The sequence below is a fragment of the Nicotiana tomentosiformis genome, chromosome 2, assembly GCF_000390325.3.
Source record: "Nicotiana tomentosiformis chromosome 2, ASM39032v3, whole genome shotgun sequence".
Classification (NCBI taxonomy): domain Eukaryota; kingdom Viridiplantae; phylum Streptophyta; class Magnoliopsida; order Solanales; family Solanaceae; genus Nicotiana; species Nicotiana tomentosiformis.
Genome location: NC_090813.1, coordinates 57,456,570 through 57,476,088, shown reverse-complemented (window position 1 = coordinate 57,476,088; position 19,519 = coordinate 57,456,570). Strand labels below are relative to the sequence as shown.

The 19,519-nt window shown below is 36.8% G+C and overlaps 1 protein-coding gene across 1 annotated transcript; it reads right to left on the bottom strand.

Moving 5' to 3' along the window:
- Positions 1–7,128: 7,128 nt before the first annotated feature.
- Positions 7,129–8,838, bottom strand: LOC104099486 (U4/U6 small nuclear ribonucleoprotein Prp31 homolog). Its single transcript, XM_033656941.2, has one exon. The coding sequence runs from the start codon at positions 8,657–8,659 to the stop codon at positions 7,262–7,264; it is 1,398 nt and encodes a 465-aa protein (XP_033512832.2). The 5' UTR covers positions 8,660–8,838; the 3' UTR covers positions 7,129–7,261.
- Positions 8,839–19,519: the final 10,681 nt, after the last annotated feature.

Genomic DNA, 19,519 nt, shown 5'->3' with positions numbered 1-19,519 from the left:
TTTCCTATAGAATTCACCTCCAAACCACTCGTATCTATCCACAAATGACTCAATAATATCAAATATTGCTAAATAAATCAATTACAATGCATAAATTTAGATTCCCCAAACTTTCTCCCAAAAAGTCAAAAATCGACCTCGGGCCCGCTTGGTCAAAACCCAAGGTCCGGACCAAAATCCATTCACCCATTCACCCCCGAGTCCGATTATATAATTTATTTTGAAATCCGACCTCAATTTGAGGTCTAAATTCCAATTATGCAAAAATCCCTAATTCTACCAAACCCCCAATTTCTACCATAAAAATCCTAGATTTTAGGTTGAAAACTCCTGAAATGTAATGGGTAATTGAAAGAAAGTAGATTAGAATCACTTACCAACAAATTGGGGAAGAAAATCTTTTAGGAAAATCGCCTCTAGGTCTTCTAGTTTTGAAATTTTTGAAAGAATGGCAAAATCCCGTAATTGGGACTGTTTTAAGTCACTGGCGTCAGGTATTCATCCCTTTCGCGTGAAACCTGACGTATTCGCGAAGAGCATGGCCCAACTGGCTTATGCGATCGCGATTAACTCTACGCGTTCGTGAAGGTGTAGCCCACATCACCTCCGCATTCGCGAGACTGGGCTCGCGTAGAGTTACCTCAACTCCCCTGCCCCAGCCATCTAATGCTACGTGTTCGCGTCTGGCTGGTCGCGTTCGCGTAGAGCAGGCCCCCCAATGCTCCGGGTTCGCGACCAAGCTTTCGCGTTCGCATACAATAAAACCTCCCCCAGCCCATTTACCCTTCGCGGTCGCAGGAGTATATTCGCGATCGCGAAGGAGGAAAAACCAGAAACCAGCAGAAGTGAAAACCAGCAAACTTTCTAAGTTCAAATCATCTCGTAGCCTATCCGAAACTCACCCGAGCCCTCGGGGCTCTAAACCAAAAGTGCACACAAGTCCAACAATTATCATACGAACTTGCTCGCGCGATCACATCGCCAAAATAACACCTAGAACTACGAATCGAATACCAAATCAAATGGAATTTTCAAGAAAATTTTAAAACTTCTATTTTCACAACCGAACGTCCGAATCACGTCAAATCAACTCCGTTTCTCACCAAATTCGACAGACAAGTCATAAATATTATAGTGGACCTGTACCGAGCTCCGGAACCAAAATACGGATCCGGTATCAACAAAACCAAACATCAGTAAATTCTTAAAATCATTAAACTTTCAAACTTTTAATATTTCATCAAAATTCCATATCTCGAGCTAGTGACCTCGAAATTCGATTTCGGACATACGCCCAGGTCCCAAATTATGATACGGACCTACCGGGACCGTCAAAATACAGATCCGGGTCTGTTTACTAAAAATATTGACCAAAGTCAACTCAAATAGTTTTCAAAGCAATATTTTATATTTTTCACAGTTTTTAGCATAAAAGCTTTCAGGAAACACGCCCGGACCGCGCACTCGAGGAGGGTAAAAATGAGATTTTTAAGGTTACGGATCACAGAATTAGGTTTAAAATATAAAATGACCTATCGGATCATCACACCAACTTCACAATTTTTCACAACTTTATTGTCCTCAAACAATAAAGTAAGCAATAGTAGCAATTATAGAAGAAACTTAGAGAGAGATTGATGATTTTATGAGAAAAATAAAAGAATTAAGGGGTATTTATAATTGAAAATAGGAAAAAAGTGTATTTATAAAAGGTTTGGGGTTAAAACAAAGTTTGGGGGGTTAAAAGGCTATTTTACAAATAGCTGACGACTATTTTGGCAGACCAAACGGCTAGTTTCTAAATGCCCAAACGGGTAAATCTTTTTTTTTTTAAATCTGACCGTTGGGACCGTTTGGGACCGTTTAGGCCCGCCAAGGACCGGTCCGGTCCCGGTCTCAAACGGTTCCGGTCTTGCGGTCTTTTTGTGAAGGACCGGCCCAGAAGACCGGCCCACCTCCACGGTCCCGGTTCTAACCTGTTAAGGACCGTTTAGGCCCAGAAGCCCACATGGTCCGCGGTCTCGGGCCGGTCCCGGGCCTGGACCGACTCGCATGCCATCCTTACTCTTTTGTGGTTTTAAAAGAATTTTGATCGAACCCGTTGGAGGTTGCCTACGTATCATATTGAACATGAATCAGATCATTACGTAGTTCAGGAAGATCAGGAATAAAGTAAATAAACTAACTCTTTTTTTTTTACTCTTAAAAAAAATCTAATCGTAAAAGCTCCTAACAAGGAAAATATTTTTGGATTTTAAATTTTTTTTTGTTGAAAATTTTCGAAAGAAAGGCTTCTAAAGAAGAAAGAAAATATTTTTGGATTTCGATTTGTTTTAAAACTTCTAAAGAAGAAAGAAAATATTTTTGGATTTTTAAATTTGATGTCTCCAAGAAAAAAATTCTAAAGAAGGAATTAAAGGAAAATATTTTTGGATTTTTGAAAATTGAGGGCCGGAACCGATGAGGTTTACCTATGTATCTCACATCCGGTGAGAATCAGACCCGCATAGTTCGGTAATGTTTCAGGAATAGGATGACACTTTTTGAAAAATTCAAGCTTATTTTGTAATAATCTTTTTGGGGTAAAATTTTGACAAGATTATTGGAGTTTTCAAATAACAAAATTTTTCGAAAACCGGATAAATTTTCTCTCTCCTATTTTCTTCATTATGGTTTTCCCTCAATTTTTATATTTTTATTTTTATTTTAGAAACTGGTCAACATGCACAAACTGAATCAAAGAAAATGCACAAGTGGCATATAAGATGCATTAGGATGGTCTTATAATTTTGGGTACACATGTTCTAGACGGACCCAACCCCTGTATTGAGTCCCCAAAGTCAAATGCATGTGATGCAAATAAACGTTCCTACTAGGGATCCGGCATGAGGCTATGTTATTCTAGGTTTAAAATCCTGGGGGGAGTGTTCTAGATATGGCTTACACAAGCGGACAGCTCGAGCCGAGGTGGGGGCAACGTACCAGGAGCACAAAAGTCTACCCGGCCTAGTTACTGACCCAGCCTCGTTCTAATTGGTATGACTTCTAACATAAAAGTGGGCCACGCGCACGTGTGCACCATAAATTCAGAAGACATCGGAATGGAGGTGTGAGAAGATAATTTATATAGTTCAGATAATATCAAAGCAGTAAATGAGCGGCAATTAGCATATTAGGCCCACAAACACAGAAATATCATACTATCGATAAAGCCAAATATAGATCATATTACAAGCTCGAATTCTGAATCCTGAACCAGAAGTTTTGGGTTCTTGTCCCTAACAGAGTCGCCAGAGCTGTCACACCTCTTTTTTTCCCGAGGAATGGGCCAAAGGAGTTTTTTCAATTAAAGTGACATTATTTGAAAATGGATTATTTATTTAATTTTAAGAGTCGCCACTTGGAATAATTATTTACAACGTCCCAAGTCGCCATTTATTTTGAATCCCAAATCAAGAAAAATTGACTATGTTTAAGTCTGTGAAACACAGAAGACCGAGTAAGGAATTCTGTTAACATGGGAGAAGGTGTGAGACATTCCCGAGTTTCGTAGCTTTAGCACGGTCGCTCAACAATTATACTTGGCTTTACTAAATTCAGATATTTTGTATTTATGTGGATTTTATGCCTTTTTATCGTAAACCGCTTTTAATTGCTTGATTATTTGTAATTATAAAATTAATTTGAAATTAATCACACGTACGTGTATTCATTTTTTTTTTTGGTGTGTCAAGAATCATGTCACGCGTATGTGTACACAATTAATAACACTCAATTATTATTAAGATTATTTTGTCAAAGTCGCTCGAACACATACATTGCCTTTAATTTTAGAAATTGTAACTATGTCACACGAACGTATACATAGCTATGACAACTGAATTGTTTGAAGTGTGCTTATAATCATGCTAACGTTGCGCTTTTTACTTAGCTAGGGAGGTGATAGAGTTTTATTTATTAGGTCCATCATATAGATATTTATTCAAGGGAATGGGCTTGGCAACATTTCAGCTTATTGGCCCAATTTGTTTATTCACTAATTTTGACCCCAAAATTTCCTATAGCTCCCGAATCTCTCTGCCTATCTATTCTCAACTATCAAAAGTGACTTATTCTTCAAGAATTAAATTGGATCTAACCACATGAAAAGTTTTAAACATTGAAATTATGTTAAATAAAGGCAACAACTAATGAAAAGGAAATTAGTCTGACTAAGATGCTTTCAACCCAAAACAAAACGAAACAACGTATAGAAATAAGAAGAAAGCTTTACTGTTTCGGGTGGGTTTGGATGGTGGTTGGACACAGAAATTTCAGGTGTTTGGCTGGAATTTTAAATGAGGTTTATGATTGGTTTAATTGGCGTTTCATGGCTGCATTTTGGAGCTAAGAGTAAGGTTCTTTTGGGTTGTTTTCTGACTGTTTTACGGTGGAGTTAGCAACGATTTGAGCTGTTGTTTTGGGGTGGTGATAATAGAGTTTCACTTGTTTTTCATGGCTGAAACTACTGCTTTAATGATGGTTGAGGGACTGATTTACAGAGGCTATTTGGGACTGTTTCTATGGCTGGATTTATGGAGAAAAAATAGCAACTCCTCCCCTTTGCTCTTTCTTTTGTGTCTATTTATAGATGAATGGAGATTATCCTTAAAAGAGTGAGTTGTTGGTTAGAAGTGTGTATGTGATATGTGTGTGAGTGACGTGAAGGTGGAGCAAGGTGAGGGTATGTAATACCCCAATATTTTAAGTGAGTACATATTGGACATTTAGAAAATAATTTAAATCCAAAAAACGGGGAAAAAAAGAAGGAACAAACTAATAAAACAAAACAAACAAAATAAGAAACAAAGAAAGGACGTTAGTGGGCCTAGCCCATCTGAAGACTAGTGGTGTGGTATAAAGGACAAGAAAAGCTCTAATTAGAGAGGATTTGGGATTTAAGAACTTAAAATCTAGAGGACTCCTTTAGTCAATAAAAAATCAGAAAGGTGCTGGTGCAGTCTTGGTACCGAAAAAAACTCACACCCAACTGGAATTTTTTTTTTTATATTCTTGCCTCAGTGATAAGGTAACTACATGTATTCTTCCTTCTTTAGAAAACACTATTATTTTATTTACATGATTCCATATAGGACTGAATAGATATGAGATTGGGATTGAACTAAAAGTTTAAAAGATAAAGTTAAGGAAATTTGGAGAAATTCATGAGGTATTTCAGTGAATTAATTGGGTATATTATATGAATGGGTTGTATTTAATACATTTTGAATTGGTTTAAGTTAACTGTAGCAGTGAGTTGGGATACTGAAATGGGTTGATATTTCAAGTAGAATAAGAGGGATTTGTTGAGTTATTATAATTCGGTGAATTAAGAGCCAAATATGAAACTCTAAGGATTTGGGTATTCTAAATTAGCTATGAATTAGCCTAATTATGGAAATTAACATGAGATCGATATTATGTAATAATAGATTGATTAGAGGAAGTTGTACGAATTGCTCGATGTGAAGCATTTGGTATTTCGGCATGAGTACTGTGAGTAGTAATCTTACCGCAATTTGTGTTTTCATAACTTGCATGATTTATACATGATTTTTAATATGAATATGTTACCGATTATTTTGAGTTGCATGTGGAACAAGTCTTTTACTCGATATGATACCAAAATAGTTATTTGAGATGATTGTCGTTGTTGTAAATATTCTTGTTGTCACCAGATATGTTTTACCGTTACTTGAATTTGCGATTATCGAAATGAAATTACATGATTTGATAAGAGCCGAAATGCCCTATATTGTTTTAAAATATTTTCTTATGAATATATATGGATTACAAAGACAAGTATAAATGGGAGTAGACTTTAAAGGATCCCGTAGCTAACGACGGGTTCGTTAGACCTAGTGCACCTTGTAATTATCGATTACCGTTATAGCCCTCGCTAGTCGGAAGGTAGAACTAGCATACCGTTACCGATTTTCCTCGAGTAGGGACTACCGTTATATTTGACTTCTTGCGAAAAAGTCCACAGTTATACCGATTACATGATCCATTCATTGAAACCCCAATTATGAATTTAGTAATTACACAGTATTTATCGAGTTTATTACCGAATTGTCAATTGATTTATATTACATGAAAAACATGATGAGACTGATTATTGTTTCTGAAAGGGCATTCTTATGATATTTTCTGTTTAATATATATGCTAGCATATTTTCTGACCTGTCCCCAATAAAAACGGTTGTGGTTAAGTGTTATTACTCACTGAGCTAGCGACTCATTCTCCGCTAATTTTTTTTTTTACAGAGACAGCAGTTGACGCTGGCGAGGATTTCATTAATTAGACAGGTTGATAGTTCTTGGTGAGTCTCGCACTTTGTTCGCGTGGGCGGAGATTTTATTTATTGTTATGGTCTTTTCTTTGAACTCTTAGAGTCACTCCGTAGTCATTTTTTTAGTGTCACGAGTATTCTTTTGTTATTATAGACTTATGTTGAGTATCGCTCATGCTTATCAAAGTTGGAGATAAATTAGTATTCCTAGCTGTTAGTGGGTGGACTATTAATGGTAGATATTTATTTTGGTTAATTGATAAAATTATTGTTGTTTGAATTGATATTAGGATGTTGGTTGTTGATTTAAGACAGAAAATTTTTTGGGATAGTCCAAAAATAGAAAAAAATTTGTCCGATTTTCTGTACAATACCAATGAGACTTACTTGGGGCCACTTGCTCCTAAGTGCCACCTAAGCGCCGGTCATGATCTTAAATTGGGTCATGACTCGGTAATTGTGTGCAAATGATCGTGTGCATGTGAAAAGAAAAAAGGGAACTGCTTTTGTGTACTTAGTCAACATGATTCTTAGGAAATCAAATATTGCAATTGTGGGCAATTCTTGTCAAAAATAAAAGAAACCATATAATTAATAAAAAAAACATTAAGACACTAGCTCTCTTATTAAAAATCTAATTAAAAGAAACCATATATATATATATATATATATATATATATATATATATATATATATATATATATATATAGAAATAAAACTTATACCCGTGAATATTTTTGTAGTTTCTTTTTTTATAATTTTGTTTTTTCAAATAAAACCTATTAAGAGTAAGATAAAAGTTTAAAATATCAAGATTAGACCTAAAAAAAATATTTACATTAAAATAGTATAAAATTCGTGGTTAAAAATTAGCTGTTCACAAATAACAAATACCCCTAGTTCACCTTTCCTCAGCCAAGGTCAATCTATCAAACAATATTTATTTGAGAGTATTTATTAGTAATAACCTTAGAAAATGTTTTCGTCTCAGAGAAATAGGTGCTTTGAGTTCCGCTGGCAACAATAAGCTGGTTTGCAGGATTTGATAGCTCGATCCCTTGCACTGGGGTGAAGGCCAGATTTGAAGTCAAGCCTGATACTGCACCACTACTCCTTGTGAATTTCTTCTTTGCTACTTTGGCTGATACACGCAACTTGTCACTTCCAGCCTGACCAAGCATGCCATAACCCACCCCTAATCCATCTCCTAAGGAGCTTTCTTCAGCTACTCCAAACTGCATCCTGTTTACTAGCTTCCGCTTGTCCGTAATCTCATACCTTTGTTTCCTCTTTCTCAGCCGCTGACCACCTCTCTTGTTATTCTTGTGCTCTACATCAGGAACTGAAAGAGGCTTTTGCTGCTTTGGAAGAGGTGGCTTTTGCGATTTCTCTATCTTTCTAAGGATCTCTTCCTTAAGATATGTTCCATATTCTCCAGTGGTTTCTCCTTTGCTTCCTCTGGTTGAGTTCGAGTCCACGCGAGCCGCTAATGTAGATTTATCTGCCAACCATCCACAGGCTTCCTTCCTTAAGGGAGGAGGTGTATTCTGGAATATTTCTGTTTGCTCGACATAACTTCCACTTCCACGACAAAATTGGGAGGAGAACCCTGCTAAATTCTTGCTTTTGGAACCAAGACTCAGGACATTACAAGAAGGCATATTTGCCAATGACGAGAGACCAGCAGCAGCACCTATAAGTTTAGCAGCAACTGCACTCCCAACAATAGCAGAGAGATTGGGAGCAATATATCTCATTCGAGTCTCCAAAAAATCAACAAGCTTCTTCTTTGCAGAATCAAGAGCAAGGGCTCTATCACATGCTTCCAGTGTCTCGTGTAAAACATCTTCTGGCAATGGCTTGCCACTGGTAGTTGATGCCGTAAGTGAAATAGTCATGATGATATTTGAGGATCGCTCTGCTTCTACTGTTCCTTTCAAGTCAACAAGAGTCGGATCCATTTGGTTGCCGATCTTTTTAACAACCCGGGCATAATCAATTGGGCGAGGTACAAGGCACTCTAACTCAGGAAATTTGGGTCGATACTTGTCGCGTATGAAATTGTGGATTATAAAAACTTCATTCTCAATGTCAATTGATAAGGCATTACAGTCCAATATCAACTGATCATAATTGGAGTAATCATCCTTCTCAATTAGGGCATCTTTAACTTTCTGCATTATGTCAATGTAGCGACGTGTTTTTTGCAGCCTGGAAACATTATCTAGCGTGTCTGCCAAGTCTCCACCATCTAATTCCAGATTCTCCTCATCAACAACATTATCGCATAATTCATCCAAATCTGAAAAGAATGTATCAGTTGCCATTCTCCAATAAAAAGAATACTCCTATGGAAAACAAATTGAAGAAGGAATCCCGACTACTGCCAACAACTTGGGGAATCGGGATGGATTCTGCTTTATATATAGAAAAAAACGTTAGCCTTTCCTAATCCTATTATAAATGAAAAAGAGCAAAAAGAGAAATTCCAATAATCCTAGTCAAAATCAAACACACACACACAAAAAGGTCTTACGACTGTGGTTCGCTTTGGTAATGTTTACATTGGATTTGGTAAAGTTATTTTTATATTCCTGTTTGGAGCAGAAAATCATTAGTATTACAAAAATACCTTCCGTAGCCTAGCTTTTTTTCTTTTCTTTTCTGTTTCTTTTCCACATTTAGTAACACGAACGTTCAACCATCAACTAATTTGTCTCTTTCCTCCCTTTGTCTAGATTCACTACTTCTATTGTTTGATATTTTCCATTTATAGCTTTCACCGTCGTCCAATTTTGCATCCCTTGTGTTACTCCCTCTGCTCCACTGTAATTGATTTTTTGACTTTTTTTTTTTATGATTCACGAGATTTGATAGTATTAAGAAGGTATTAATTTTTTTTTTCAAAGTTGTCTTTGGAGTAAAGAGTCTAAGAATATTTATATATTTTTAATGAACAAATTAAGCTTGATATGGTCAATTATATTGTTAATTAGTGGGCGTTTGGACATAAGAATTATAAAATTCCGGAAAAAAGTAAAAAAAAAATTCAAGTGAAAATGATATTTGAAAACTAGAGTTGTGTTTGGACATGAATATGATTTTGGGTTGTTTTGGAAGTTTTGTGAGTAATATGAGTGAAAATTTTGAATAACAATTTTTTGGAGTTTTTAAAATTTTCGAAAATTTTCAAAATTCATCTTCAAGTGAAAATTTAAAAATTTATGGCCAAACACTGATTTCGGAAAAAAAGTAAAAAATTTTCGAAAAAAAAGTGAAATTTTTTTTATGTCCAAACGGGCTCTTAATATATGTGAAAATAACCAAAAATTCAATTAAAGTTGACAAGAGGATTACTGATTGTTAAACTTCGAGGAGAGTTTCGAGTACTCCCACCGTTTAATTTTACGTGTTCACTATTGATTTTGCACACCCCTTAAGAAATAATAAATAAAGTGTATAATTTATCATGATACCTATATTAATTGATATATAGTCTTAATAGATTCGAAAAATGATTTGGAATGGGTAGTTAAAGCTAAGAGTAAAACAGAAAAAATAATTTTTTTTTATTAATATACGAAAAATAATAAGTAAAAATAAAAAATTATTTTTAAAATTGACCCGAAGGAAGGGAGTATAGTTTGGTAGAGTAGCAGACAACTTGTGTTAGTCAGTTCCCCTTTCCGAAGCATGTAATACTCGTAATGCTACTTCATTACTTTGACCTTCTCCTTTACTTTTTTCCTTCCAGTTTCCAAGTTTTACGAGCTAGAACTAATATGTCTACATATTTAATTTCATATAAAATTTGTAGTACAGGTTTTTGAAACAGTAAAAACTTTTTACATACAGTAGTAGAAAACTGGCTGGTTAGATCTTAACCTAAGTTTTTCCTTCTTAATACTCCCTCCGTTCCCTTCTAGTAATTCTCATTTTTGCACACATCCTAAAAACATACTCTCTCTGTTTTAAATTAGACGAGGTATTTTCTTTTTTAGTCTATTTTAAAATAAATGATCCATTTTTAAATTTGAAAATAATTTAATTGTAAACATTTTATTTTATCCATTTACCTTTAATGAGAAGCTTTTATAACCACACAAATGTCGTGGTCTCACAAAGTTTTTACCCTTTAAGCTTTTAACACCACAAGTTTCAAAAGTCTTTTTTTTTATACTCTGTGCCGAGTCAAACTATCTCGTCTAAATTGAAATAGGGAAAGTATTAATTAACAGGATAGTTTAACTATATCATCATTACTTGAGTAAGATAAAATTGAAAGAAAAAAAAAGATCCAGTTATATCATGTTTTTCTAAAATGACAAGTATTTTGAAATAACTCTTTTAATCTTGACAAGTAAAACTGAACGGGGGAGAAGGGATGGGAAACGGGCGGGTCGAAAAGGGTAATAAAACGGATAAATTATCTGATTCGACCCATATTTAATACGGATGAAAAATGGGTTAACCCGCGGATAATATCCATGACCTCTTGAATATGATCATTTTTTGGAAAATTTCTAGTCTTCCAAACTTGAGGAATCCCAATTTGAGGTTTTACAAATGTAAAAGTTAAACACATTAGTTATTCATTGGTTATCCATTTTCTAAATGGATAATATGGGTTTTATCCATATTTGACCCGTTTTTAAAAGTTCATTATCCAACCCATTTTTAATGGATAATATGGATGATTAACCGTTTTCTTTTAACCATTTTGCCACTACTGCGGGGAGTAACAAGAACAATTATGTATCTCCTTTTTTTTGGGTCAAAAACTATGTCATCTCTTTGAATCGAGTATAATGACAATATTACGCATTATGAAACCTTCTTCTATTAAGCATACACTTTTTTTTTGTGCTATTTCTCTAATCTATTTTCAGGTACATAGAGATTGGCAACGGAAATAAAATTGGCAAAAAATTTGATACGGTTGGGTAATAAATCGAAGTTAAAATCTTTCAGGATACAAAGCTATGCTTTAGAGTGAAGCCGTTGAAGAGATAATATATATAATTAAACTCATATATTTAACAGATACAATTAATCATGTTATCTGCACGATTTTTTAATCTGGGCTATTATAGCATTAGGAATTCTATAAAGTGGCACCTTCCCCTTCATCTCGAATAACACAAATTTAAAAATAAAATAAAACAGTATTTTGGTATTCAATACCTCAGGCGACATTATTATAAGTTGCAATGTTTTATTATCTACTACGTAAACAAAATCAAGATTAATATAAATATACACATAATTTAGTTAGATTGTTTATTATTGTCACGACCCAAAATATAACTAGCCGTGATGACACCTAACTTCACCCGCTAGGTAAGTCAAATAACAATAATCCGATTCAATTAATATTTAACTAACTCTAATACACTCCCCAATGACTGGTAATACAAATCATGAGGTTCTAAGATTAGAATTTACAAAGGTGGTATGAAATAAATACATCATCTGTTCGAAATATACATAAACATATTTTTATAAATCTAAGGCTACCATGAACAAGAGGCAGCTATGGCCGGAACACAGGTACATCTTCAAATCCAACTCCTGTCGATCACAACAACATCAACATCCAATATCTGCACGCAAGGTGCAGAAATGTAGTATGAGTACAACCGACCCCATATACTCAATAAGTAACAAACCTAACCTTAGGTTGAAAGTAGTAACGAGCTGGAACAAAGGTCAGGGCCCAACATCAATAGCCAACAACAGTTCATAATAACATAATAGAAGTAATAAAAGAAGTAGCTCAGAGATCAAATACTCAGCTCGTTCACAGTTCCAGAAAATAGGGTTGCTTTTCAAGTATATCAGCAAAAACCTGAATCTTTTACCGAAATCACCAAAATATGAGTACGTTTTGTAAAACTGTAATTTTTCCAAAAAAACGTTTCAATAACAGATATGATGTTTCATTTTCAAATGGCATGAGGAAAATATATCTCTATGCCTACATGTCAATGAGTATGTGAAGTCATGAATGATGCAATATCGTATAACATGAGAAAAAATGCATCTTTATGCATGTATGTCAAGTGTGCATGTCAATGCGATACAACTCAGTAATAAAACCATATGCATACTCTCAGAGTATCAATTCACTCAGTCTTCCCAGTCACTCAGCCCTCACAGTCACTCAGTCCTCACAATCGCTCGGCACTCGACACTCGCACTCAGTAGATACTTGCGCTCACTAGGGTGTGTACAGACTCTGAAGGGGCTCCTTCAGCTCTAGCGCTATAATTTGCACGGACAATTCACGTGCTATAATATCAATATCTGAATCCGCACGGACAATTCATATGCTATAATATAAATATATGAATCCGCACGGATAACTCACGTATTGCACGAACAACTCACGTGCTATAATAAGCCAATCTGGCCTGCTGCGGCGTGCAGCCCGATCCCATAATTATCCTCACAATCAGGCGTTCGGCCTCATTCAGTCATCAATCTCTCAGCTCACAATGTCATGAAACTATCCCAAAATGATGATATGATGTATCAATAAATAACAGCAGAGACTGAGATATGATATGCAATGAATGTATATGACTGAGTACGAAATTACAATTTAAACATATACTTCGATAGAAGAACTGATCTCAGTTGGTCCCAATAATACCAACATTTGCCTAAGCATGATTTCTAATATGAGTCACAACTCAGCTTCTCTAACACATAAAAATACATGGAAAAATATAAGTTAATTGACTATACAGCTTTACTGAATCAACTGAGTCTCAGTTTCTACGGTGCACGCCCACACGCTCGTCACCTAGCATGTGCGTCACCTCCAAAAAAATCACATAATACGTATAATCAGAGTTCATACCCTCAGCTCCAAGTTTAGAAGAGTTACTTACCCCGAACAAGCCGAATCCAATGTCGAGCAAGCTAAACAATGCTCCAGAAATTCCATTCTACGCGTATCAACTTTCGAACGACTCAAATCTAATCACAAATAATCTCATTCAGCCAACACAAATTATATAGGAATTAATTCCATATCAAAATACTAATTTTTTCACAAAATCCAAATTACACTCAAAAATCGCTCGTGGGGCCCATGTCTCGCAGCCCGACAAAAGTTACAAAATATAAATACTTATTCAACCACGAGTCCAACCATATTAATTTCATTCAAATTCGACTCTGAATCGGTATTCAAAACTCGAAAATTCATTTTATGAATTTATACAAAATTTCCTTCTATTTCTCTTGAAAATTCGATAATCATATGCCAAAAATGAAGATTAGTCCATGAAATATAATCACAAGTGAGTCAAGAACACTTACCTGAAGTTGTGTGAAAAATTCCTCTCCAAAGTCGCCTAAATCGAGCTCCAAAATCCGAAAATGGCTAAAAATAATGAAACCCCGAACTTAAAGCTTCTGCCCAGCTTGTTCTGCATTTGCGATCGCATAGTCGTATCTGCGGGCGGAAGAAGCTCATATCGGCGAGTCAACCTTGGCCAACAGTGGTCGCTTCTGCGACGTTCAAACCGCATCTACAGTCGCGCTTCTACGAGCCTCCCAGCCAGCCTTCCCCAGGTCGCTTCTGCGACCAATTTTCACGCTTCTACGAGCCGCACCTATGGTCCCTCATGCGCATGCGCGAAGACACCAGCAACCGAAAAATTTTCAACATTTCCTTATGTCCGAATTTGATCCGTTAATCATCCGAAACTCACTCGAAGCCTCCGGGACCTCAACCAAATACATCAACAATTCCTAAAATATCATACGAACTTAGTCGAACCTCTAAATCACATCAAACAACGCTAAAGCCACGAATCATACCCCAATTCAAGCTTAATGAAATCAAGAATTTTCAACTTCTCATTTGATACCAAAACCTATCAAATCAAGTCCGATTGACCTCAAATTTTGCACACATGTCATAAATGACATAACAGACATATTCTAATTTTCAGAATCAAATTCAAACCTTGATATCAAAAAGTCAACTCCCCGGTCAAACTTCCAAACTTAAATTTTTATTTTAGCCAATTCAAGCCTAATTTAACTACGGACTTTCAAATAATTTTTCGGATATGCTCTTAAGTCCAAAATCACCATACAGAGCTATTGAAATTATTAAAACTCTATTTCGGGGTTGTTTACACATAGTCAACACCCAGTCAACTATTTCAACTTAAGCTTTAAATCTTGGAACTAAGTGTTCCAATTCATTCTGACCCGTCTTCGACGAGCCACATAATTATAATTGAACACAGGATAAGAAGTAAATGGGGGAACGGGGCTGTAATACTCAAAACGATTGGCCGGGTCGTTACATCCTCCCCCACTTAAACATACGTTCGTCCTCGAATGTGCCAAGATTTATTCCTAAGACTTTAATCACTATTCCACCCTACCATGTACATACCCGGGGGTGATCCTACGTCACCCTATTCTGTATAGGCCTGACAATACAACATCACTGGAAGTCATTAATTCAACCTTAGCCCATAAACCTTGGGATTCAATTTCTAACATTCAGAATTTCTTTTCAAAACCCATATCTCACATCTACACACTATATAAGTTCGTACAAACAGTATTAAGCCATAGCCATAACTCAAGATATAATCACATAATATACTACACAACTCGTATGCTCGCAGCACCTTTCCTGATCACAATAACTACTCCAAACCAACCAAGTAGTAGTATTAAATCCCATATCAAGCCATAGCTCATTCCAAAACCTTCGTATACTGCCGATGATAATTGAAACATGCGGAGTCTCATGACCCCTTATCGGATCAAAAAGTCATGGATCTCTCTTGCCCCAACCAGAACCATAATCACTTTCTAAGCCGACTTACAATATTATCCTCCCGAATATACCGTAATCAAGCCTGATAGTACCCATTCCAGGTCCAATGACTTTATATTATCAAACACAACTATTCCACAGACATGCTACGCCAACACAGCCTAAAACCACAATCGTGCAATCTGTGCACCAACAAGCAACAATTCAAATATACTTAATCGGTGAAAATGACTCAAATGAGCGAACCATCCCGGCAACTTCAATAAGTATCACCATAACCGCAATGCTACAATCCATCATACATAGTAGAACCAAACACACGAATCTAAAACAAAGGATCATAACTCGACGTATCTCAGCGGCAATGCATGATCCCATTCAACACTGGTCCATATGAAATTCCTCCAGCTACCATGCTCAAAACCAACAACTACACATAATTCGACATCAAGTACACGAACTGCATGACCATAACTATGAATAATCCAATAGCACAATATACCATAGCCCGGAAAGACCATAACCAAGGCGCAATCAACCATTCCACACCTCAATCACCATCTCACTCGAATTTCGCTATAAGGCCCAAACAGAACCGCATCATGTGTGCATATAACTAACGAATCACAACCCTTCGTAGCATGGAAGAGTAACACATGGAAAATATCGGATACGAATAAAATCAATTTTAACCGAAGGGCACATCCCTCAATAATAGCAGTTCGGAGTCAACAAATCCTACCCGATGTAGAATACATATGCTCATTAGGCCTACCAGTGGACCCCAAATCAACTCTGGTCACCCACAAATAGATAAATGACCCTCCGAAAGTCAACAATGACTTAATCATAACACATACCATCATCTGGCTAGCTTTGGTCACAACTTCACAGTCCACAACTACGAAACTATCTGCTCCTGAAAACTCTCAATCTCTAAATCCATAGAACACACGAATCACCATATCTGATCCCAACTCCACCGCCCAAATGTCTAGCACATCTCTCATACACGATCATCCCAACGAGGAATACTTCTATAATTCTTTCGTGCCACATAGTAAAATCTGAATATCAGCAGTCGATCAACCAGGCGAGCATCGCAATACCAATGAAGCATCCGTAAGTCAAAACACAATGCGTCTTTGAAATGCATACCCTTCTCAGGCAACACCAAGTAGTAATAACATTCATCTAAATATCTGAAACAGTCCATGTTGTCTAAGAATTCATGACCATCCCTTCAAAATTGAGCCGTGACCTTGCACATGCAAATCTCAATCCTACACAACACACCGCGTCTATCATCCCATCATATGAAAAGGTACGAGAATCTCATAATCAACTTTGATCACTAGCAAGCTACATACTCAATTAGCTAGGAACCTTTCCATTTGATCTCATCCAGGAGAAAATCCTAATACGCAACATGTTCCTCACGCCAGTAGGAAATATCCACCTCGAACCGTGATAGAAATTATTGAGAACTCTTCGAAACCCATTTTCACATAACCAGACCATTAGAACTAAATCTCTCTAACTTAACGAAGTCACGCAAGTCGCCAAACCCAAGATGATTGTCACAAAAATATCTGTAAAGTCTCACCACATCATAGGTAACTAAAGAACTGATCATACCATTACCATACTGGTCCAGCCTACTATCCGATCATCCTACTTTCTCCGAGTTTCTTCTGAATTACCCTCAAGTTGACATTTCTCCTTGTCAGAACACTACGATACTTACCCAAAGCTCACTACAAGACCTCCTAACATAAAATGACACCGCCCTAAGGCCCATAAGATACTGTATTCTTTTTAAGCACCCCATAAGTACCACAAACAAAACGCCCCCTCTGAAAATACCTTATCTGAATTTAAAATTATTCTTTTACCTTTCTTATACTGGAATGTAGAATCCATAGTCATACAGAATTATCGCAAGTCCCGACACCATCAAATGCAAATCTCAGATTTTATCCATACACAAGTCCGAAGAAATTCTCAATTGCTATATATAAACCTCGTACCCATTGGAACTTTCTCGAGAGTCACCCACTCCGTTCAAACCCAAATTGCACCGCCCAAATGGGCCGAACTGCCTATACTCAATTAGCACATCAACACCCCAAAGAAGTAACCATGCCTTAACGCACCCAAGCAAATTCATACACCGTGCACACTACATCCGTCACGAATAACAACTCAACTCATTCCGTGATTTTTATATACTCATAAAGTGCAATATAACCCGTATCCAGGAATTTCCTTACTTGACTCATCCTCCATCTCAACCTCTGCAAGTCATAATTAATCCACAAGTATGCCTCAGACCAAAACCAATACAACACATAACCGTGCAAATCAAATCGGTGATAGCAGACTCCCTCACTTGGCTCAAATCCATAGAACAAAACATTCCATAACTCACAATATCCATACTCTATTACTGCCATAATACCGCAGTCAGTTCAACGAAAATTCCTCTCAAGCTCATGTAACACCAACCATACAATATCTAAATCATCAGCTAAGCTCGCATTTATTTCTCTTGACACTCAAGTCAACATTCTTAACCAGATTCAAATTCAAATCCCAACACATACACATCGCTGGTAGAAAAGAAACTATCCGCTCAACATTATAAGGGGTACACCTCCGTAGATTACTCTGCATGAGATAACCCACATATTTTGCCTAAAATTGGCACCTTGATATACCCTTTCGCAACCGTAATTACTACGCGATCACTTAATCTCCCTAAGTCTGAACTCATCAACAAGACGTGAAAATCTACTTCGCTCCACAATTAAACAACATGAAAGATCCTTAAACACATTCATACTCGAGACTATATGTCAAATCAAGACAGACACCAACACCCAATGACCTTTTTTTTATATATATCTCAAGAAAACTATTCTCGTCACAATCAAACCATCTGAAAATATTTTGCATTCACGTCATGCTCATCATATAGCTATTCAACCGCTCATCGAGCCACAAATTCCACTCATAGGGACACTACCGGACATATGAGCCCAAATGTACAAGTTCACATAATTGAAGCTACCGAGCCTAAGCTGCGGTCTAAACCTGGCCCCAAGTCCTCCAGACTGGCCAATCACCAAAACACATAATACACATCTCGAACCTCGTTCATGGAATCACAAGCCGGTGATGCATATCTGATACCGAGCGCTCACATGCGCACACAAATGTGTGGAAAGAATTCAAAGAGTGATGTTTCAAGCTGAATCAATTCTGCACGATAAGGAAAGAAAGATGGGAAATTATCTAAATGCCCTGTAGCCCCTCGAAGATAAGTATGGACGTCATCATACCGATCCGCAAGACTCTACTAGACACTTGCTCGTGACTTGTAGAACCTATAAACCTAAAGCTCTGATACCATCTTGACATGACCAAAAATCTAACTAGTCGTAATGACACCTAACCTCACCCGCTAGATAAGCCAAATAACAGTAATCCGATTCAATTAATATTTAAATAACCCTAATACACTCCCCAAGGACTGGTAGTACAAATCATGAGCTTCTAAGATTAGAATTTACAAAACTGGTATAAAATAAATACATCATCTATTCGAAATATACATAAACAGATTTTTATAAATCTAAGGTTACCATAAATAAGAGGCAGCTATGACCGGAACACAGGTACATCTTCAAATCCATCTCCCGTCGATCACAACAACATCAACAATCAATATCTGCACGCAAGATGCAAAAGTGTAGTATGAGTACAACCGATCACATTTACTCAATAAGTAACAAACCTAACCTTCGCACCTGCGACTCATGGCTCACACTTGCGAGCTCGCACCTGCGACCCTTTTCATGCAGGTGCGATTGCACTAGATATCAACTGCCTCATCATTTCTTCCAAGTCCAAACTCGATCAGTTAACCATCCGGAATCCACCAGAGTCCCTCGGGACCTCAACCAATTATAACCAACACATCCCAAAACACATTATGAACTTAGTCGAGCCTTTAAATCAAATCCAAAAACAATGAAGCTACGAACCACTCCAATTCAAACTTAATGAACTTTAGAACTTCAAACTCCTACAATCGATGCCGAAACCTATCAAATCACGTCCGATTGACCTCAAATTTTGCACACAAATAATAATTGGCATTACGGACCTATTCTAACTTTGAAATCGGAATCCGACCCTGATATCAAAAAATTCACTCCCGGTCAAACTTCTCAAAAATCATCCAAATTTCAACTTTCGCCAAATGACCTCAAAATGACCTACGGACTTCCAAATCTACATCCGGACGTACCGACTTCCCACAGCACAGTCTAGACAGAAGAGTTATGGGGATTAAAAGGCGCGTGAT

Coding starts and splice junctions, on each gene's coding strand:
- LOC104099486 (XM_033656941.2), bottom strand. CDS start 8,659: ATGGCAACTGATACATTCTTTTCAGATTTGGATGAATTATGCGATAAT.